General features: G+C 37.9%; 2 protein-coding genes and 1 long non-coding RNA gene across 4 annotated transcripts in view; 2 read left to right on the top strand and 1 right to left on the bottom strand.

Moving 5' to 3' along the window:
• The window catches only part of LOC110996039 (5'-AMP-activated serine/threonine-protein kinase catalytic subunit alpha), a 141,634-nt gene that overhangs the window by 111,683 nt on the left and 6,682 nt on the right, over positions 1-23,269 (top strand). The gene's annotated exons all lie outside the window — the stretch shown is intronic.
• On the bottom strand, positions 2,845-5,410 carry LOC123690333. 2 transcript variants are annotated; one of them, XR_006751017.1, is made up of 7 exons: positions 5,191-5,410; positions 4,440-4,625; positions 4,058-4,363; positions 3,916-3,969; positions 3,699-3,749; positions 3,519-3,590; positions 2,845-3,413 (listed from the first exon to the last, which is right to left on the bottom strand). XR_006751017.1 is itself a non-coding variant. In XM_045633639.1 (6 exons), exons 2-6 carry the CDS (start codon positions 4,442-4,444, stop codon positions 3,616-3,618), a joined length of 429 nt encoding a protein of 142 aa, XP_045489595.1. In that variant the 5' UTR covers positions 4,445-4,625; positions 5,191-5,410; the 3' UTR covers positions 3,597-3,615. The 2 variants fall into 2 exon arrangements, 1 of the variants encoding a protein (XP_045489595.1); XM_045633639.1 differs by lacking the exons at positions 2,845-3,413; positions 3,519-3,590 and having other exon boundaries at positions 3,597-3,749; positions 4,058-4,137; positions 4,208-4,363.
• Positions 10,684-11,415, top strand: LOC123690334. The gene is made up of 2 exons (XR_006751018.1): positions 10,684-10,990; positions 11,307-11,415. It is a non-coding gene; the product is annotated as an uncharacterized LOC123690334 (long non-coding RNA).

Raw genomic sequence — 23,269 nt, 5'->3', positions numbered from 1 at the left:
TGAATGATTGCTGTGGGGATGGTGTCTCTCGTTGCGCCAAGACTAATAATTCCATTTCAGTAACGATGTTACAAAGTTGTGCTCTGATTTGAGCTATTTTGTCCGGAGGAAATTGACAAACTACGTCGGCAATACTCCTAAAGAATATGTGTACTGGAGTTTGCCTGTTTCAGTAATTTGTCTCAACATATTTGTTCTTCTCTATTCTTTCTAAACTCTTCGACAAGGCTGTCTATTTTTTTCTTTTTCACTTGTGATGTACCTAGTCAAATCGCGACAGTATTGAAAAGGTTTTAAAAAAAATGCAAACTTTATTAAGGAATATTACAAGTGTTCTTAACTATGGTCGATGCTAGACCTTAATCCTACGGTGGTCAATGTGAGGCCCTATAACTACGGTGGTCGATATTAGACTGAATATATTTTAATTAGCTCCTTACCTCTAAAGTGCCTTACATCATCAAAAGCATACAAAGTCAAACACTTGAGGTGTTATTGGTATTAATGCTTACAGTGCGTTCTAAGTATGTTGGTGACAATGTAACTACTTTGAGTTTTGTTTTGTGTTATTGCATGTCCCTCTTGCGATGGTTGTTGCTGAACATATCTGTACTGGCAATTTTCTTTAACTATCAAACTTTTATGTTTTTTGTCTTTATTTTTATATAACCACTCTTTTGCACGGGCCGCACGACTGCTTACATCTCAACTGTACATCTACTCGCGCGGCTTAGACCCGCGCGCATCGCGCCCGATACATCCCAATAAAAACCATTATATCTCTTGAAATATAATAACTACAACTATAAAAAAAATACTACAGAATAGCTTAAAGTATTTAGATTAAAACACATGTTTTAATAATTTAATAATGTTAATAAACTAGTACTTAAAAAGGGGATTAAACGTTTGAGTCTGAGCAAAAATGATTATAATTTTTATAGATATAGGCCATACGTGAAAAATATAAATGATTTCTTTATAATAATAATTTTACAAAAAACTAGACTAATTATCCTTTCAAATAAAGTCAAGATGTTTATATTTAATCAACATTAAGTAGGCTAATAAATCAAAACAAAACAACCACTTCTCGTAATCTTACCATAGCCTCTTGAGTCGCGCGCTATGACTTTTTATGCCAAGATGGCCGCCCATCTAAGGTCTCCCATACACCTTGTAGTTTTTTAACTAATTAAAATTTAAGGTATGTTCGATTTGTTTCAATTGTTTCTTTTAAGTGAATAACAGAACAACACTATCGTAAATTTGAATGAGCCATTTTTAATAATAAAATATTTAAATCGAAATTGTAAATTATAAAATAATTATAAAAATTAAAAAAATCAACCAATCAAAAATAATTTATTCATCAGATATGAACGTCAAAAAAAAAGAAATATACATTAAATGATTCTAATTTTACATTTACAGCCAGTTCTCAAATCAAGGGCGTAGAACGGAAGAGAAGAACTGGCAATAAACTCTCCGCCACTCTTTTTAATCGTCATTTTTTTATATGTGGTACGCCATGAAGCAATCTTCAATACAAAGGTTTATATTGCACTCCAGACACTTCCATATAGTTCGGGCAGGGGCTTTTCGCTGGGCGCACATCCAACATCGAGCTTTTTTGTGGCCATTTCTCACAGGGAAGTGTCGATGTTCAAGTTGAGGTCTATTGGTCGTTGTTGGTCGCGTCGTTTGTGTCGGTCCGGCTCGAGATACTATAAGTCGGGGTTCTGTAGTCAGGTCAATATGTCGGTGTATTTTTAATAAGTCGTTCGCCAGAATTGTCCTAAACTGCCTATGGGAAATCTTGGGATTTCCCGATCTAAAAATGATAAAGCTGTTAAATAAGGCAGCATTTAACATGCGCCGGAAAAGTTTTTTGTACCAAATTTTGTTTTTGGTACGTTCCAAGGGCTGAGCAGACAGGAATTGATCTTTCCTGTCCACGCCTCCCATGGATTTATTGTAGTCTAGGACAATACTTGGCTTAAATATCAGTCGATTATGTTTTTGTCGAGATCCGATTTGGAGGTAATGGTATGTCGAGATCAAGCTAACTATGTTAGCATCTCGCCATACACATATCGACAAATCAGAACAGTAGCTAGCCACTACTTCACCTTGTCGAAGTTCCGTTTTCGTCAAAGTCTTTAATGAATCGGGGACGAATTCTCGATTCAGTCTTAGAGTTCCGTAGCAGTCAGTATTTTGTCGTTTTAAACATCGTGCTAATAATGGGCAATTGTAAAAATTGTCCATTACTAATGTATGTCCACGATGAAGTAATGGCTCTACCAAGTCGTAAACAATTTTTGAGGTAGCATTACTGGGACGGTTATTTGTATTTCCAGTCGATGTTTGGTCAGTCATTTCAGCGTCGTCAGTCTTGTCGTTTGTATCGTCAATGTTGTTGGGACGGTCATTGTCGTTTTCATTCGATGCCGATAGTTGGATGGTCTCATCAGGTCTGATGTCATTAGTAGTTACAGTCTTTTCTTTTCCCACATATACAAAAAACTTCCAGAGATAGCCACTGGAAGACTCGCACAACTCGTAAGTTTTTACACCTACTTGTGCAGCCTTCGACAAAATCTTCTGAGCAAAACCTAGTCTCCCATGCCACTTCAGAAGGGATTCGTCAATGACTATCTCTTGTGAAGGATAGTATAAAGTGGAAAATTTCTCGTTAAAATAGTCAATTATCGGCTGAATTTTAAAGAGTCTAGTCGGTTCTTTCACTGTCTCATTGTCCACAAAATGGAGCATTGATTTAAGTAAAAGATACCTGTTGTAGGTCATGATTTTACGGAAATATGGCATAGTGTCGAAACCATTGAACGCGAAGTAGGATTCCTCCTCCGGTAGAGGGAATAGGCCTTGTAATACTATAAGTGCCAGAAAGGTGATCATTTCGTCCCTGTCAGTCGGCGACCAACGATAAAGCCGCGAAGTTGTAAGAAACTTGTTTGCTTCTTTTAGTGATTTAATTTTTTGGTCGGCGTATCGATTGGTCTCTGTACAAAGTTTGTCGATAAATTCACTGTCAATCATCTTATAAAAAATATCGACGACACGTGTCGTGTCTGAAATAGTAAAAGTCGGTCCTCCAGTCCCAGTAAATGTCTCTCTTTGTCCTGTAAAAATCTGTCGGTCTCTTGTCCAATTAAAATCAAAACAGTCACTTGGCACTAAGTCTCTCAAACCGAGATCGTTCTGCTGGTCTTCAGTCTCCAGTATTCTAGCTTCGTAAGGCGTCAGGTCAGTGATAATAGCCGGTTCTGTCGAAGCATTGCGAGATGGTAAAATTGGACATATCTCATCGTCTTTTTCAATGTCACAGTCACTTAAGTCATCAGTAATCCATTCGTCAATGGTCTGTTCAAAGTTTTTGTCGTTGACCCCTGCAATAAACAACTTTGTTACTATAGTGTCCTTTTTTTTAATATGTCTATTTAGTGAACTTGCAATTGAAATTAATGAAATAAATAAAGAAAACAATAAAGTACCAATTGATGTATGCAATTTACTTGTGGAAGGCGCCACAGAAATTTCAACCTCTGCCCCCACTTCTATATCACCTGAAAAAAAATTTATAAGTATATATTATATAAAAAAAGTTCTCAAACGCCCTGGATCGCTATCTAGAGAGCTAGGTAAGTTCGGAATAGTGACTGCATCTACCGTACCAGCACGCAGCAAGTCGCCCGGCTCCGAGACCGCTGCCACTTGTAGGTCCGCTGTAACAAAATTTAATATGACTAGGACTTCTAAAATTTTGATATATCCAGTGTCACTCACAATTTAGAATCTTACTACACATCTCTGGTATTTCATCTATAACAAAATAATTACAGTTAATAATACTGGATATATATATATCTAATAAAACTTTCAAGTACTTACGAATGTGGACGTCACCAGTGTTATCCTGCATGGGTGGTGCCACTTGCCTATTTTCTAAAACAGATATTTCTATGTCAATTACGTACTATCAATTAATATGGATTACAAAATAAACTATATTTAAATATAAAATATTCCTTACCTAAAATAACAATTCTATTGGAATCGTCACCAGATTCGCTGTCTATAAATTCACACGACTCACGATCCGGCGATGGTCTTCTGTAACAAATAAAGTTTATCGAAATATTCAACGAATATTAATAGTAAGTAATATAGTAAAAACACTAACTGTACGCGACGCTTCCTGGGTGGCGCGTCAGGCAAAAGCACTCGTGTTAATTGTTTCTCACGCTTGCGGCTCAGAAGCTCCTTACGAGCTTCCGCTGACAATGCCGCAACACGTCTATTAGTGACTTGACGCTGAGCGCGAACTAGATCTAGGTCACTGATGAAATAAAAAAAATCTAAATATTTTAGGGAATCAAGAGAAAAACAACCAATAAGTTAAAGTAAAAGCTCACCTCATAGTTTCATACACCGTTTCTCCACTGTTTCCACGTCCCCCGCGGTTTCCACGACTGCCACGGCCACGACTACCACCACGGCCACCGCGTCCTACACGACCTCCACGACCACGACTACTGCTTCCAGCATGGGTGGGCCCACCATCCCCATGGTATTCACAATTATCAATTTGACTCGGTGAGCTAAAATGTATACGTTACATGACTAAGAAATAAAAACGTGCAATAATCATTTAGTGAAGCATTGAAAGCCTAAATTTTGTGGAACCTTAACCTGGTTATACATAACACGGTCACATTATCTCGAGACCTCGCTGGAATGCGAACCTGCCCCCCCCTTTTCTCCTTTCAACTCCCCGCGCTCGCCCGCTTGCTTGTTTTGCGCACCATTTAAGAGCGCCGACGCGACGTGACGTCATCGACGCCAGGTCTCGAGATAATGTGACCGGGTTGTACCTTAAATAAGCCAATTTCAATCACACCATTCAAATAAAAAATGCAGTGCAGCACCTAAACCAACATCCACCAGTATAGGATTGATTAGAATCAGCACCAATTAGGTATTAGCAAATGAATGTTCGCATGTCAATCAAATTAATGCAAAATAGCACTATGATGCATTTCACTAAGGACATTGCAGTGCATCAAAAGTGACATTATTTTCCAATATCGTAATCAGCAGAGTTAAATAAACACATTACACCAAGCGTAAGAAAAAATTGCAAACACATGTTTCGTTTGTACAAACCCTTATTTATGACGTTTATTCTAACGGTCGTGGATACCGCACTGCCCATAACAATAAACCTGCGGATCACGTCGATATTATTTGGGAATCTTAAATCATCTTAATGTATTTCTATTTGAAAAAGGCATAAATATGTTTATGAAGGACTAAACATTCAATTTTAACTATTAATATACTAAACAGACGTAAACAAATCATTAAAATGAGCCCCGAACTTCAAAGACGCCATTTTGTCCGTGACAACAATATTTTAAAGTTGAAATTTTACTCAATTTCCCACTTAAAACTATAAAATATTATCATAATCGTAAAGTACACATATTCAAGTTTAATTTGATGTATGTTAATTAAAGAAATATAATATGAAACTACAGTACTTACGACATATTTGCTGCAACGCCGAAATTCGTGTTCACACAATTCACAAGAACGAGTCAACTGAATTTGGAATTTTTTTGGACAAAGAACTAATTAAATTTCATTGCCATCTGTAGTTTATTGGGTAAACTATTTCCTAAGCTATCGTTCTACGTCGATAAAAACGTTTATTTCTAACCACAGCTTAAACTAGATGTCGTTTTCTTAAGCTCGTCGTTTTGGGTACTGTAGTAACCATGTACAGATGAGGTCATATTTTTTTTGGTTACTCTAGTACCCACGTACAAATGAGTGGATAAGGAAGGATAGTTTCAAATTAATTCTATTAAATTGTCTTCGAAAAATTCCATATTCACTCAGTGACACACACCGGACACCGCAGCGTTGAACCGAGAATGACGCCGCGCTGTGCGTCAGTACATCTCCCCACTTCACCGCGCTTACCCCTCGCCGCTGACGCATACGGCGACGGAACAAGAGAACATTCTCGACGTTTTTCATATTGACTGTCCGGCAACTCATACCGCAGCGTTGTGCGTCATGATCAGCAGACCAAAGATTTAGACCAGCCGGACGGCGAATCAACATGATCATTAGTTCCAACGTTCCATCACAGACAACGCCATCTGTTAGAACAGCAGCGAACCATTTGGAGACGATCAATACTACGACGTCGCCAGATGACGCAGGATTTGATCATCGACGAGTTCCGGTCCGATCACCTTCCCGTGGTTGTCACCCTGGTGAACTCCTCACCGAACATGATGCTCCATACGCCGCTTCGCCGGAAGTGCATTGACTGGAGGGTCTTCGAGCTGTTATACGACGTCCCGATTTAAGAGTTTTAAAAAAAACTATTTATTAAACACGAAGGATTTTATTAAAATTATTGGCTTAGAAAGGCAACTGCCCGGCTTGAATGGTAAAATAGGACTGAATCATGGTTGAGAGATGTTGCTAATCGCAGTTGAGTAAGAGAATGCAAGCTTGCTAGAATAAAGGTTGACACAGGGTGGTTTCTATGGTTTTTAAATATATAACAGAGCGAACCCTACATGACGCACCCCAGCCGCGCTCACCCGACACCCCAGCGGCCATTAACAAACTTGCTACATCCTTTACCACACTGTTACAGAGTGCACTGGGCGCAGCTACCACCGAGCGTCCTCTACCAGCCACGTACAAACAGTTGCCGCCCCGTTTGCTGGCGCTCATCCGCCGCAAACGCGCCCTACGTCGACGCTGGCAACAGACCCGCTGTCCGCGCATGCGTGCAGAACTGCACGCCTTCACCGATCGGGTCAAGGCTGCACTCAACGACCACGCCTCCGAGTCGTGGGACCGCGGCCTTGATGAGGCCAGCACGGATTGGGTACGGCTGCACCGCCTTTGCAGGCGCCTCAGTGGCACAGCCGACCCCATCCGCCCCTTGCGACACCCAGACGGCACACTGCGCTACGACGCCGAGGGCCGCGCCGAGCTGTTCGCGGACCACCTTCAACACCAGTTCCCCCGTAACCCTGCGGAGGACCCAGCCCGTGCGCTAGAGGTCGAGACCGCCGTCGCCGAGCAGCTGGGCGCCCCTCCAACGGCAGACGAAGAGGTGCTGTTCTTCTCGCCGAGCGCCGTCAAGAAACAAGCAGCGCGGCTCAAGCTCAGGAAGGCTCCCCCGGCTCAGACGGTATCACAAACGCAGCACTGCGTCACCTGCCCCCGCGTCTCTTCAATGCGATCCTCCGGACCGCACACTTCCCCGAAGCCTGGAAGGAGGCAAAAGTTATCATGTTGCCCAAAAAGGGCAAAAGCGTCTTCGACCCGGCGAGTTATCGCCCTATCTCATTACTCGCCACGCAATCCAAGCTGTTCGAGGCCATGTTGCTGCCGACAATCAGGCGACACTTTACTCCTAGGCCCGAACAGTTTGGATTCCGAAGTGAACATTCCACCACCCTCCAGCTATCGAGAGTGCTGCACGACGTCACCGCCACTCTTAATAAGAAAGAGGCGGCGGCTGCAGTATTTCTCGACATGGAGAAAGCCTTTGACCGGGTCTGGCACGCGGGACTTGTGCACAGGCTCCTCGCTTCCGACATCCCGCGGCGCGTGGTGGCAATCATCCGCTCCTTCCTTCTCGACCGGCGGTTCCACGTCTCCGTCGAGGGGGTGAAGTCGAGCTGCCGGCCGATCACCGCGGGTGTCCCCCAGGGCAGCTGCTTGTCACCGAGCCTGTACTCTATTTATACCGATGATGTTCCAGTCGCAGCGGGGTGTGCGGTGTCATTGTTTGCGGACGACACCGCCTACATCGCAACGGCATTCAACGCGCGCTACGCAGGCGTCAAGCTGCAGAGGTCGCTGGATGCCCTTCCCGCCTGGCTGGCTGAGCGGCGCCTGACCGCAAATGCCGCCAAGACCCATGCCAAAGTCTTTGGCTGGCGACATCTCCCGCCACCGCTCCAGCTACAAGGGGTCGAGATCCAGTGGCGCCCCAAAGCAACCTACCTAGGCGTCACATTGGACCGAGGCCTCACAATGCGCCACCACATCGCTGCAGCCACGGGCCGCGCAAAGGCGGTTGCCGTCAAACTACGCCCTGTGCTACAGTCATCGCTGCCAATAAAGCGCAAACTGGCGCTCTACAAGCAATACATCAGACCGCACCTTACGTACGCGGCGCCCGCGTGGTATGCGCTTGCGGCCGAGACGCACCGACGTCGGTTGCGGGCCGTGCAAAGTACCACCGCACGTCGCAGTCCCCGCGCACGGCACAAACACGCGGGAGGTCATTGACTGTCCGCCGCCCTGTCTTCTTGGACGATGAACTCGCAAGGACATGACCTCTCCATCCCTGCAAAGGTCCGCTTGGTGGTTTCAGTTACGTCTATTACTTAAGGTATTAGACCAAGAACCAACCAACCTCGGCAACCTCGAGAAGGTTAGTCCACTAAACTTGCCTTGGGGATCTCAGCGACTTGGCGCTACTCCCAAGACCACGCCACCCTACCCATCAGAAGGATGTGGTAGAGTAGGTCTGTACCTGTGCTACCATGCAAAGCGAAGCAAAGCAAAGCAAGCATGGTGCTGGGAACCGTGAAAGCGTAGGCCCAGACCCCCCCCCCCTTTTTTTTTCATAAATCAAAATCAAATACCTTGAAAATGTCAGTTGTTCTCTATAACATAATATTTCTTGATGTCATAGGTATTGTTATGACATCAAGAAATATGAGTAACATTAGACACGATTGAACCCTCTTCAAATGTCTTCTCTCCTTCTGTGGTATCGTCCTTAGCCTCATATGGGTGAGCTGACTCAACAGGAGGAATATCCAGCAGTTTCATGACAATCACAAGATCATCACTCGATTTAGTCACTGAGTAACGTGAAGAAGAGGTTTGATTGATCCAATTTACAAAAGCACAGAATCGGTCTTGCTCTTCTTGCCTGACATTCAGAGAAAATGTAGGGTGACTCCTGGATATGTAATGAGATTTCATCTTGTCTATTTCAGATTGTATCTCTTCGTTCTCTTTGCCTAAGATGGATGATGTGGCCTCTTCTTCGCAAGGATCATCTTGGGTCCTCATAGATTCATCTGACCTCTCATGATAGACCGGTTGTTCGTTTATTTCGAACTCCTCCTTCTCACTCCCCTTTTTATCTCCCCTTAACCAGTCTAAACCCGCTATAACAGCATCAGCTACAGTAGTCACCGTAGAACCCATATGCTTTGAGTCCTCTCCCGGTTCTTCTTCCTCAGCTGACTCCTGATAATCCTTTTGCAGCTTCTGAAGATATCCTCTACCGTCAAGCTCCTTGGCCCTTAAATATGCTTTCGAATTTCCATCCATACTTAATTAGTAATTCTGTAAGTACATTAAAATCAATAAAAAAAGAATAGACGAACAAAGAATTGAAATTTAGAGAAACCGGTAAAAACGTCACGGAACAAGTTACACAAACCATTACCAGCATTTTTAAGGAAATGTTTTTGGATTTGGAAGCAAACATTGGAAAATTAAAAGAAAGAGTGGAAAATCAAGAAAAAATAATTTATTATTTGGAAAAACAAAGCAAGAATAAGAAATATAGTATTTTTTGGTATTGAAGAAAAATCTTATAAAAATTTCGAAGAAAACATAATTAAATGGATTCAGCAATATTTCTAGTACTAGGCTTTTCAGTGTCTGGGGCCCAGACTTCTGCCGCGTATAGAACTATGGGCTCGCTGAATGCTGTTTAAATAACCTGAATTACATCTCGTCGCCCTTGCTAATTGTTTGTAAATATAGTTTTTTTTAGGAGTGGTACAAAAGAAACTTTGGTCAAAGCCTCAGAAGGATGTGTGCGACGCCATTCCAGCACTGATTTTTTCCAACCTTGCTTAAGTGGCTTAAAAGCACTTACATCTGCAGGTTGCAACAGCCTAGTGCAGTTTGGATAAAGAGCAATGAGTACAATATTTAATTTCTCACATAATTCACTCACCATGTAGGTAAGGTGAGATTTGTGCCCATCGACGAAGAGTATTATTGGGAATTGTACCCCCCCGCTTTCACAAGACTGGGATACAAAACATTTTCAATATAATCATGAAAAATGTCAGACTTCATCCATCCATTGTCACTTAGCCCTATACCCCGTCTGAAGGTATAGCAGATGTAATACTTGTTAATAGTCTTTTATTCGGAAAAATGACCATGGGTGGAGTGATACTTTCTTTCGCACCAAACGTGAACATAACGGTAAGTGATGTCTTAGCTGGTGCGTTGTCCACTTCATATACATTTTTGGTTCCTTTTTGAGCCAATACTACCCCTGTTTTGGGACAAAGAAGGAAGTTTGTTTCATCACCATTATACACACGTGAGAGCGTGAACGTGAAACGTTGAGAGCAATAGAAGACCATAGAGCTCATATTTCTTATTTTTTAATAAAAGCGACTGAGGTGTCAATAAATTGGGAGGGTGTCAGTAAAAAGAGTTAATTGTCAAAATTTTCATAATTATAAACAAAATACATCGCACACCTAGATAAAGGGTCGCACAACTCGAAATAATCCAAAATCAAGTTTTCGCGCCTATCGGAATCTGCGTTGAGAATTACACTAACTTCAAAGACACCTGTTTACTAATCTCCATTAATAAAATGTTGATGGCGCTGTAAGTTAGTCTTTCTGACTAGCACCACGTACACCCCTCACCAACAACAGTAACGCATCACCAATTACAACATGTCAGCTGTAGGAAAAGATGCTGTCAATACGCCCAAATACTAAATTATTTCGACTTAGTTTTCTATTTGTGGTTAACTAAGTAATGAAGCGTAAATTATTTTGAGTTCAGTTGATATTCGTGATTGAACAGTTTTGTTTCTTGGGCGTGCTTCAAATTATTTCCACTTACCCTGGTATTGTTTACAAAAGTAAGTAATTTTTTTTTTACTAATTAGAAATAGTTTAGTGTTTGTGAAATTATTTACACTATTTGAGTTAGTATGTTATTGCTGGTTAAATTTAAATTTGACTCTTATTCTAAAACAATAAATGCTATGTTTCTTTTGCTAATAGCATTATTTAGAGTTGCGTTTGTATTTAGAATTAGATTTAAAAAAATATTAATTCTTTAATAAAATACTTTGATCTATAAACATTTTTGAGTTAGTATAGTATTCGTGAATTTTATTGACATTGTAGTTTTTACTAAAGATTATGAAGGGCCGTGGCCTTTTACTTTTACAGAAGGCGATGGAGGCTACTACTTAAGACCCTGAAAGCAGCAATGCGGAGATGGCGCTCCCAGAGAACTCAACAACACCTTCGACGAGCACCAAGGAGATAGAACAAATAATATCGGAAAATGGCTCCATAGTCTATGGAGTTACAAAAGAACCCAGCAACATTAGCATCACCATCAACAAGCACACAGGTGAAACCATCGTACTATATTTCACCGATTAACCGCGAGGTTAGTGAATTAAAGGATTCGGATGCGGATCCGCTTTTCAACCCACCTCCCAAAGAGAAGACTCACAGGCTATCTCTCGTCGCTCCAAGAAAGAGGTCTCGTTTTTCCAGTTCTAGCTCATGTAGGAGGCTGTTTCATAGAAGATGACCAGAGGGGTAAGCACGAGAAACACCATAGATAATGAAATAAAAGAAAGTGAGGTGGCTTTCATCAAGTCCATCTCCAGAATAGAATCTCATTACCTTCGAGCACAAACAACGAGAGAGCTCATTCCAAGCGAAAAGTCAATTGCAGATCTTTACCGAGACAATAAAGATCTACGCAAAAATGACCAATTACCATTTGCTTCGTCATCAACTTTTAACCACATTTTTAATGCACAGTTAAATATTTCTTTTCATATTTCGAAAAAAGATGCATGTGACCTTTGCTAAACATTCAAAAATGCTAACGGAGAAAAACACAAAATATGCGTGAGGCTTATGACCAACATTTGAAAGAGAAAGAGTTGTCTAGATTAGAAGAAGAAGCCGACAAGAAAAGGAAATAGGTAGTTGTTGTACGGAAGCCGTGATGCAATTGACTAAAGGGCAATCCTTGTTGGTACCTAGTACCTCCATTGTTATTCCTGTTAATTTGAATAAGCTACTTGTTTTGTGACGAGGTCGTTTCTGAAATATTCATGGCTATTTCAGAAATGACCTCGCTGTGTTTTTGCTATAAAAAATATACTTAGGGACAATGTTGTCTGTAGTTTATAGACTTATAATAATATTATAATACTGATTATAGAGATGTTACTAACTAAATTATAAGAAAAAGTCTACTTTGTTCCTCAAAAAGTGCTGTGTTTTTGAAAACAATTATTTGCTTGTCCTCTGTGCTGTGCATTAATATAAAATAAATATGTATTTAAACCAAAAATAATGTTTTACTTCATTAATAATGGTCAATTAATAAAAAAAATTTTGAGATACACTACTCTTCCTGAAAAGATTATAAAAAAATATACCGATGAAGAGTACATTAATTTAAAATGTTTCACAAATATGTGATCAATTTGAGTTGATAAAAATATTTAACAATTATTGAGTCACGATTACTAATATAACACGAAAAAACTGAATAAAACAGTGATTATCTGTATTTAAGTTCAAGAATTGGAGAAAATAAATAGCACAATAAAAAAATGTACAAGATAATACAAGAATTTTGTAAATAGGTCAATCAGAAATTGAGTAAAACGTTTTTTGCTGTTCCTGAAAAAAGAGGTATTTTGACTTATGCTACTCTTTATCTAGGTGTGCGACATGTTTACTATTTTATTCGATAAAAATAAAAAATAGAATACGTACATCAATCATGTTTTGGGGGACCTAGATTAGTATTGGGCCCTCTTCTGTGGAACATGGGATACGATTGGGTGCTTAGGGGTACGTTGCTACCTAAGTTAAAAATGATTTGCTATGCAGACGATACTCTTATTGTAGCGCAAGGCAGAGACTTCCAGGAAGTGGTACGTCTAGTAGAAGTTGGGACATCTTTAGTAGTTGATAGGATTGGCCTACTAGGACTTAAGGTTGCTCTTGAAAAGACTAACGCGCTTTTATTTCACGGGCCATGAGGTGGCCCACCTAAAAGGGCATCAATTATTGTTAATGAAGTTAGAGTGTCGGTGGGTCGTAATATGAAATATTTAGGGCTCATTCTTGATGGTAGGTGGAAGTTTGAGGATCATTTTAAGGCCCTTGGTTCGAGACTGGTTGGTGCAGCAGGGGCACTGAGTCGTCTGCTTCCAAATATAGGAGGACCTGACGAACGGTGTCGGAGGCTGTACTGTGGGGTCATTTCTAGCATGGCACTTTACGGAGCCCCAGTGTGGCAAGACTCCCTTTCTTTGAACAATAAAATCCTTCTTAGGAGGCCGCAAAGAGTTATGGCAAGAAGAATTATTCGTTGTTACCGAACAGTGTCTTTCACCGCTGCTTGTGTAGTAGCTGGCACTCCACCTTGGGAGTTAGAGGCTGAGGTTCTTACTGCTGTGTACCATTACCGGATGGAGCTGAGGGCTGAAGGTTTTTACACTGGTGTTGGGGAAGTCGAGGATTTGAGACGATTGGCGCGAACAGCTACAATGCAGAAGTGGTACCAAAACTTAGCTGATCCAATAGCAGGGCATAGAACGGTAGAGGCTATTCGTCCAGTACTTAGTGACTGGGCAAACAAAAAAGTGTTACCCTTACCTTTCGTCTTGTGCAGGTAATGACAGGACATGGATGTTTTGGGCGGTACCTGCATGACATAGAGCAGCGGGAACCAACACCTAGCTGCTTGGACTGTGGCGCAAATGATGACACTGCAGAGCATACGTTGGAGGATTGTCCACAGGTCTGGTCTCAGTTGCGTCATAATCTTTGTTCTGTGGTGGGTTATAATCTTGCTTTACCTGGTGTTGTAAATAAAATGCTCGGCAGTGACGAGGTATGGAATGCAGTGGTATCCTTCTGTGAGCATGTAATGCTACAGATGGAGTCAGCAGAACGAGAAAGGGAGCGCTTTAGGACGAATCCTAGGGGTAGAAGACGGGGAGGAAATAGGAGAAGATATGCCCATCTCTTACCTCCTATGTAGTATATTGCACCAAAGCTTTTTGAGTGTATTATACCGTTGAGGTCCCGGTAGAATGCGATAGCGAACCCGGAGCCTCTGTAACGCGGCTTTGTAGGTATTTATCGAGGTGTTTTTAGTGGGTATTATTCACCCAGTCTCTGAATAGCAGAGATTTTGGTGTGGGTCGAGTCCCACATACCCCTGCAACTTTCTAGGGCAGGGGATGCGCAAATGCATTTCCACCTCGAATAAATAAATAAAAAAAAGGGGGACCTAGATTAAATTCAAATTAGATAAATACACTTGTTTAATGTAGTGTAAATAAAAAATTTAAAAACATTTTGCCAATTATAACCTATTACCTTATGAATATTGTTAAAATGATATTGATATTGACCGTAAAGCCCATCTAGCAAAGGGGTCGCTTAAAGGTAAGTTATAAATTTATGTATTAGTACATCTTAAGTTACGTGTTTTATTTATAACTTCCAATGAAGAGTTTATATTTAGTATTTACTATAACCCTACAGGCGTTTTTTTTTTTTTTTTTTTTTTTTTTTTGATGGGCTGTCATACTGTAAGCATCGTAATTGTGTAGCTCCGTATTATTGAGTGCTAAAAAATAATTTCGTACACTGTTCTTGAGACTGCGACGTCACAAAACACAAATTGAAGTGTCGTCCGTGTAGTGGAACTACCGATTTCACACAATATCACGTAAGTTCTTGAATTTCAACAAAAGTATCTCCAAAAAGTGATAATTAGAGGTTAGAAATCCACCAATCATATTGAGCATAGACAAAAGATCAATGACATTGACACTTGTCACAGTAACAGCTAACTAGTGTTGCCAGAGCAAGTAAATAAAAACTACCACTAATTACGTTCCATAACACGCAGATTTAGTTTACAAGAATGGAGGATCAGTTTCAACTATTGTTTGATAAAATGAAGAATGAAATCTTGAACCAAACAATAGAATTGAAAGATTCGATAACAAATAATATAATGGAGAGATTAGACGAAAAACTTCAACCTATTATAACAGAAAATAGAAACTTAAAAATAAAAGTAGAAAATCTCGAAAAGGAAGTAGAAAGTTTAAAAAGAGGAAAGAAGCAAAACAATTTGATAATGTTTGGAGTAAATGAAGGCGAAAGGTCTAGAATTATGTTTACAAGATATTATGTTATACAAGAATTAATACAAAATACAATACATATTTTCAAAACTGACCTTGACATACAATTACAAGAACATGAGATAAACAAAATATATCGTCTAGGAAAGGGAAAGTCTTCTGGAAAACCAAGACCAATTCTGATTTCCTTTACGAGCGAATGGAAGAAGAATGAAGTTATGGGAAAGAAGAAAAACTTCAAAAATGTATATGTTACAGAAGACTACACAAAGGAAGTAATAGAGAAAAGGAAAACGTTGCAGGCGCAGCTAAAAGAGGAGAGAGAAAAGGGAAATATCGCGTACCTGAAATTTGACAAACTAGTAGTAAAAGGAAAAAATACTAACATAAATAAGGAAAAGCGCAAAAGAGAAACATCATCATCCCCACAAAACAATGCTCAACCAAGGAAACAACAAACTCTAATGCCGCCGATTAACAATAGACCAAATGCTTTCGACGTAATGAGGATTAGAGCTAATTCTCTTTCGTCTCTTCCCGCTAAGACAACAACCAACAAAGAATAACAATTAACTGTCGGTAAACGGAAAAATAAACAGCTCAACATGAACCAACATAAAATAACAAAACAAAATACTTCCCCAAGCCGACTGGTCATCGTGGGGAAAAATGACCACGACCCTCTAAAGGAAAAAAAAATAACACTAACATGAAAAACAAAGTAAATGACATCCACATAGCAACTATACGCGCATAGCGAAAAATAGAACAGAGTGGAAATCTTTAGAGGAGGCCTATGTCGAAAGACAAGCTGAAATGTAGAAACGACCGTTTACCGATACCTGATTTATGAAAAGAAAAGAAACTGTTAAAAGTTATAAACGTATTTGTAAGAAAAATTACTGTAAAAATAAGTTCAGCAATAAAGGCTATTTTATTTATTATTTTATTTATTTTATAACCCTACAGGCGACAACTGACAAGCCGTGGTGTTTGTGAGGGACAGACAACTTAAAAACATTCATTATATTTCAGCACGAAACAAAGGATACCCAGCATCTGGATATATTATCACAATTTAAGAATATTATCTTAACAAAAATATTATCATGTCACTCTTAAAGTGATACTCTCCTCAAATGGTCTGGATTCAAACTAAACAGGATGGATAGATATCTTACATTTCAAAATGTTACTAAAGGTGAGTACCAAAGGTTTCATATAATATTTTGTTCTGATTAAATGTATAATAATCAATTTGGATCAAATCTATAAGCTTTCAATTGCTCAAATTCATACCAGTGTAAGTGATCAATATTGATTATTATTGATATGTTGGAAAGTAAAAAAGTAGTTATTGCTGCTGACTCCAGTTTAGCACTAAACATACCCTTTATGGGCCTGAACCATTGATTTGTTTCATTTATAAATAATTGTTTTAATCCAAATCAAAGAAAATATAGGGCAAACCTATATTAAGATATAGGATTTTTATTCATACTATTGAATCAAATATTATGTGCAAAATAGTGTAATAAGTGCCTTTTTTACCATAAAACTCTTAATAATATTTGGCTTATATTTTATGAAACTAGTTTTTAAGAAACTTTACTTAGAATTACAATAGTATTCCATACATTCTTTTTAAACTTCACAAGACACTATGCTTCAGGTTATCTTAATCAAAATAGTTTGAGTTTTTGTGTGTTGTTTGTATTAATAACAATTAATAACTTGCATAAAACAATATGATTAAATTGCTATTGCTATGCAATATTATTGTGTATATAGTTATGGTCACATACCACATCTCACTATTTACAATTTTAACAGGTAACAATTGTATTACAGCCATCAGCTGTAGTCATCAAGAACGAAGCAGATAATGAACAATGATGGAAAAGAAGATATATTAAACTGAGATCAACAATTGATTTATATGAAAAATTGTATGACTGTGTTTAAGATAATTGTGTACTTCATAATATTTTTTTTGTATTTAATAATATTATATTAATAAAATGATTTATTAAATCTACTATTTATTTAATGACTGCCTAATAAAAACGTAGTAACCTTGAATACATGGCTAAGAAGAAATAAAATATATATATGTGTTTCTGTATAGGCAAATAAAAGAATATAATAATAACTTATACATCATGATTTAATATCAATAATAAACTTTAAACACACTACAAAATAACTTTCAGTAATACAAACTTAAGTATAATAAAAACTAATCAAACCCAGCCTCACATAGAGCTAATCAATTACTACTTCATTTTGTAGACAAATATATTTATTTATTTTAATATATTTTCTAATCAGTTAAGAAAATGTAATTGAGTCTACTAGAATCAAAAACCGCAATGTCCATAATAAATCAAAATTGTGTTATCTATGCCATATTAATCTCCAGATTTGTGAAAAAATCATTCTCTACATAAAGGCGGCAAACAAATTACAAAACAGAAAGACCGGGTCTTGCGGGGAATTGCGCCCCGGCTCGCCCATGAATATTGTTAATAAAAATAGTAGTCGGGGCGTAATTCCCGACGCGTTAAATAGTAGCAGTGATATATAAAGTCCCTATACACTATGGGAGTAGAGTAAAAATTAATAATAAAAAAAATCTCCAGATTTAAAAAAATATTTTTGTGCTTTCCAAATGTAGCCGAAACCGCAATGTCCAATAGAAATTAATGTTTAAAAATCAATGTTTGCCACAAAATCAGCATTGTCCGCTTGCGTATGTATCCAAACTAGCATAGTCCATCACAGCTAATCACGATCGACCGCTGTCATGAAAAACAGTATGGCGGATTATTGTGTTTAGTGTCATCAGAGCGCTCGTATTATTTCATTTTTAACATTGTAAAACTGATTTCTAAGTTTTAAAATAAAGTTAAATAAGAACTATGGAATGTTATCCCCAAGTGGTTGATAATAAAATGCAAGAAAACGACCGGTAAGTATTGTCAAACTACATAATTTTGATACATGTTTTTTTATAAATTTATTTTTTATGGATGATACCTACTGTCCATGTATAAATCAAAACTTTTCACATGGGGGTAATTTTTTCTATAAAATTCCAACAGCTGGTATAGCATACTTCGTCATTAATAATAATCATTTGATTCTTCGACTTCATTTCGTGTCTGTAAAAAACCAATATTTGAATAAAACTTTCAGACTAAATGTATAAAGTAACTAACCTAGGAGTTTGTTTGCTTGATTGATTGCCATAAACTCAAAAACTACTGGACCTAATCTAAAAATTATTTTTGTGTTGGATAGTGCGTATTTATCGAGACAAACCAATGGGCCATAATACAACACCACGCTGCGCTCAATTATCCATCCATTCAATAAAAGCAGACTAAATATTTATGTTTCATAAATTTTGTTGTTCCAGATACACTGCAAAGGACTTACCTGTTAAGCCATCCTGTTCGCATAAAGACAAAAAGCTGAAATGGTCCGGTATTAATATGAATGACCAACAATCTTTTCATGGATCATTTTATGCTGTTACGGATAAAGTAAAACAAGATCTGTTCATACTGAAACATGTAGTGGCTGTACAAACAAAACGCGGTCGTCCCAGGTCAAATTCCACGCGTTATAAACCTAGAGATATGCAAAGGATGTACAGGATTTATTGTAAATCTCAAAAAAAGATATTCGTTTGCCAAAAAGCTTTTTTGCAAACATTGCGCATAAAAAGGTATCGCGTAGAAAATGTGATAAAAAATTATTACTTAAAAGGCCAAGTTCCAAAAGAAAACCGCGGTGGTGACCATAAATCCCATAAGTACGAAGATAGAAAACAAAGTGTAATTTCATTTATAAAAACGTTCAAATGCTCTGAAGTTCACTATTGCAGGGGCAATACTAAGCGTATTTATTTACCATCTGAATTGAGCATAAATAAAATGGCCAAGCTATACAACGATCAAGCAGCTAATCATTTGAAAGTTAAACGCTTATATTTCCGGAACATATTTAATACTTGTTTTAATTTGGGATTTGGCTCTCCACGTGTTGATGTATGTTCAAAGTGCTTGCAGTCATCCGAAAAAATTAAAGTGGCGACTGAGACTGATAAAAATCAGCTCATGGCGCAAAAAACTGTGCACAAGAGACGTGCCAAATCATTTTTCACTATGTTAAAGGCAGAAGATCCTTCACTAAAGATAACTTCATTTGATTGTCAAAAAAATATGGTGGTACCTAAAATTCCGTTTTTGATTCTAGTAGACTCAAATGTGAATGAAAATCCTTTAAACTGGTGGAGTGTACATCGAGGGGAATTTAAGGTATTATCGCCGATAGTACGAAGATTTTTATCTGCTCCACCGGGCAGTGTTCCTAGCGAACAACTATTCAGTAGCGCGGGTTTAATTTACGAACCTCTGCGTAACATACTTGAATCAGAAAAGGCGGCAATACTACTCTTTATCAAGTATAATGCTCCTATTTTTAATTTCAATTACTAATATAAACACCAGTGGTTGAAGTTTAAAAAAATTATTACATTATACATTACTTTTAGTTAACATAAAAATAAGTACTTATGTTTCATTACAATACAAATGTTAATAACTACGTTATCATTGTTTTAATTCTTCATTAATAGACTTTATTTACATAATATCTTAAACCTGCAAAACTCCGCAACCGCGGATGTGAAAAAATCGGTATCTGCAACATCCCTGGTTTAAATAACCCGAATTACATCTCGTCGCCCTTGCAAATTGTTTGTAAATATTTGTTGCTTCCCTGCATATATTGGTGACACGTTTATAACATTTTAATAACAATGATCTCGACAAATCTACAGGTCATCCAGAATATGACAGACTTTATAAAATCCGCCCTGTTATCAATCAAGCATCTCAATGAGAGGTTTGCCACAGTGCCAATGAATCAAAGACTTTCTGTGGATGAACAGATGTGTTCTATCAAAATAGGGCATTTTTTAAAACAGTATCTGCCTAAGAACATAAATGGGGCTTCAAATTATATGTTCTCTGTGATTTGATGGGATATGCCCACAAGTTTGAGGTATATTCTGGACAAGAGAATACATATAAACTCCCAGATGAACCAAATCTTGGTGCAACAGGAAATGTTGTAGTTTGCTTCGAGGAGTGCCAAGAAAGCAAAACCACATCATATACTTTGATAATTTTTATACCTCTTTGCCATTGGTAGTTTTTTTAGCTAAATCAGGAATTCACACAGTGGAAACTGTGCAACAAAACAGGATACCAAATAATAAACTTCCAGAGAAGAAAAATTTCATGAAAAATCTGTGCCCAGAGGTAGTTTTGAGTAAAGAGTGTCTGTGCATGATGGTATAGATTTCAGTTATTTGGCTTGGAAAGGTTAGTTAGATAGTTACCGTCTTATTCTGGAGTATTGCCTGTAACTAAAGTCATTAAATTTTACAGGATAACAAAAGGAAAAAATTATTTTACTTGCCCGTTTATCGTCCAATAAACATATGGGAGGAGTAGATCTCATGGATAGCTTTTTGCGCAGAAATCATATAAAAATGAGGTCTAAAAAATAGTTAGGATAAATGGAAATAATACACTGACTCTATTGATAAATAGACGCCATGTAACGCATCATTTTGATCAAGTTAGGTTGGCTGAAGTAGCCGCAATAGATGTTTAAAGAATAACGCAATTAATAGAATAGAATAGATACATTTATTTACCTTAAATATTATTTCACAGCTCAACTCTTGGAGAGCCCCAACGCGACCTTGTCAACCCAATAACTTCAAGCTCGGGCCTCTATTATGACTATCTCGGGAAACTTAAAATAAATAATGTTCAACTGCAAATAATAATGCCAGTAGATATTTTAAACCGCACTTTTATTAAATCAGATAACCGCACAAATATTGAGGATACTCTAGTGGTTATTGAAAATCTATGTAATAAGACTCATATCATAGAAGTTATGTCAGAATGTCAAAGTTTGTTACTCCCTTAGCACGATTCGAAGATATGAACAAGCAATTTTCTACTATCTCACATCTTATCGACAATAGAGTAAAACGTGGTGCCTGTTGTGGATACATAGTGGATAGGAGGTGTAGGAACTATCTTAAAACGTATATTCGGTACTTTGGACGAAAATGATGGTTTAAAATATGATGAAGCTATATCATCTTTACAGCATGATGAAAAGCGGTTAGTTTCTCTCGTGAAGGAGAATATTTTAGTTAGTAGATCAGTATTAAAAAAATATAATGATGCTATATATAAATTAAAGGATAATAAAAATAAACTAAGTGTAGCTATCGACAAGCTCTCTCAAAAAACTAAAACTATAAACGAGAAAATAAACGGATTCAAAATACTCTTGAATGTAAATGAAATATTTATTTATTTTAGAGACATCAATAATCACTCTATCATTTCAATTGGAGGATGTTATCAACGCTATCTTATTTAGCAGCCAAGACATACTCCATCCTGCCGTGATAACATCTAAGCAGTTATATGAAGAGCTTGCTGATAACTATAGGCATCTATCTAGCAACTTAGAGTTGCCAATAGCTTTAGATATTAACTCTATACACCTAATTCTAAGTATATCTAAGTTAATTTGTTATTATATCAATAATAAGATAATATTTATTCATCAAGTACCACTTGTTAATTAAGGAATATATAATGTTTCATGTTATCGCGCTTGCCACGCCACATAATCCTAAAGAGCCAAATTCATTCTCTAACTATTCCTAGTAATAAATATATAGCAATGACCACTGACAAATCCCGATACTGTGTATTTAATAAACTGGAAGTTTGTAAAATGGTGAATCCCGGTAACTTTATTTGTGACATCGAAAATGTATATTCCACGGAAGCAAAACCTATTTGTAAAAGCGAACTACTAGTTAAGGTAATAAGTGAAAAACCGTCGCAGTGTGACTCGACGATTATAACTGGAAAGATTGACATTTGGCAACCCCTAATGAATAGCAAATGGTTGTTTATACAGTCAGACCCACAGAAGATATCCATAGATTGTTCGGGATCCAAGTTATTTGAAACAAACATTTTAGGCACTGGAACACTTCATATACCGTAAACGTGTGTGGGATATTTCAAAAGTACTACCCTTGTACCAAAGTATAATATTTTAAATATTTCCTCACCTATAAATCACTTCCCTGATTTTAATCTTATAAACGATACATGTTGTGATTTAATTAAGCTTGGCTGATAATGTACCTCCTGTTCACTTAAACAGTATAAATCTAGATGATTTGAATTCAGAATTCAATAAAGGCCCATTTACATTTGTCACTTTTGATGATCATCTTGGAGGAATCATCGAAAGTGACAAGTGTAAATTGCCTTTCATTGTGATTTCATCCAAAGTGTACACTTAAGATGAAGGATGAAATATTTCGACCCCCGACCTACTTTTGATGAAAGAGTCGTTCCTCGAAGCGATGATTCATCGAGAGTGAGGGCCCAATGACAAATGTAAACACTTTGTTTATTACGTTTGTTCACTTCACAAACACCAGTTGATTGTTTTGGGTTTTGGTAGTTTTATTATTTTTGATTTAAATATTGTGCATACCTATCATCGTGGTAATGTCATTCAAGTGGCAAGATAAACACATGGAACTATTTCTAAAAACTTACCAGCGGTATGAGTGCTTGTGGAATAATAAATGCAGTGATTACAGCAAAACTAACCTACGGGAAAAAGCGTACTCCTCAATGCTGGCCGATTTAAATTTGCCTGGATTAACTGTACTCGACATCAAGGCAAAAATAAAAACTATTAGAACACGTTATGGGGCAGAACTTTACAAGATAAAAAATTCAGAAAGAAGTGGAGCTAGTGCTGATGACGTTTATGAGCCCAGACTATTCTGGTTTAAACTTGCAGACGTGTTTCTACGCAACATATGCACTCCAAAAGCCAGTTCATCAAACT

Source organism: Pieris rapae, chromosome 24, assembly GCF_905147795.1.
Source record: "Pieris rapae chromosome 24, ilPieRapa1.1, whole genome shotgun sequence".
Classification (NCBI taxonomy): Eukaryota; Metazoa; Arthropoda; class Insecta; order Lepidoptera; family Pieridae; genus Pieris; species Pieris rapae.
The sequence above is the reverse complement of the archived record's forward strand: the minus strand, read 5'-3'. Positions and strand labels throughout refer to the sequence as shown.

Bases quoted from the DNA above. Each gene is read 5' to 3' on its own strand.
- LOC123690333 (XM_045633639.1), bottom strand. The intron at 3,970-4,057 runs GTAAGGAATATT...TATCTGTTTTAG, and splicing joins CAATAGAATTGTTATTTTAG to AAAATAGGCAAGTGGCACCA. The intron at 3,750-3,915 runs GTAAGTACTTGA...ATTTTGTTACAG, and splicing joins CACTGGTGACGTCCACATTC to CGGACCTACAAGTGGCAGCG.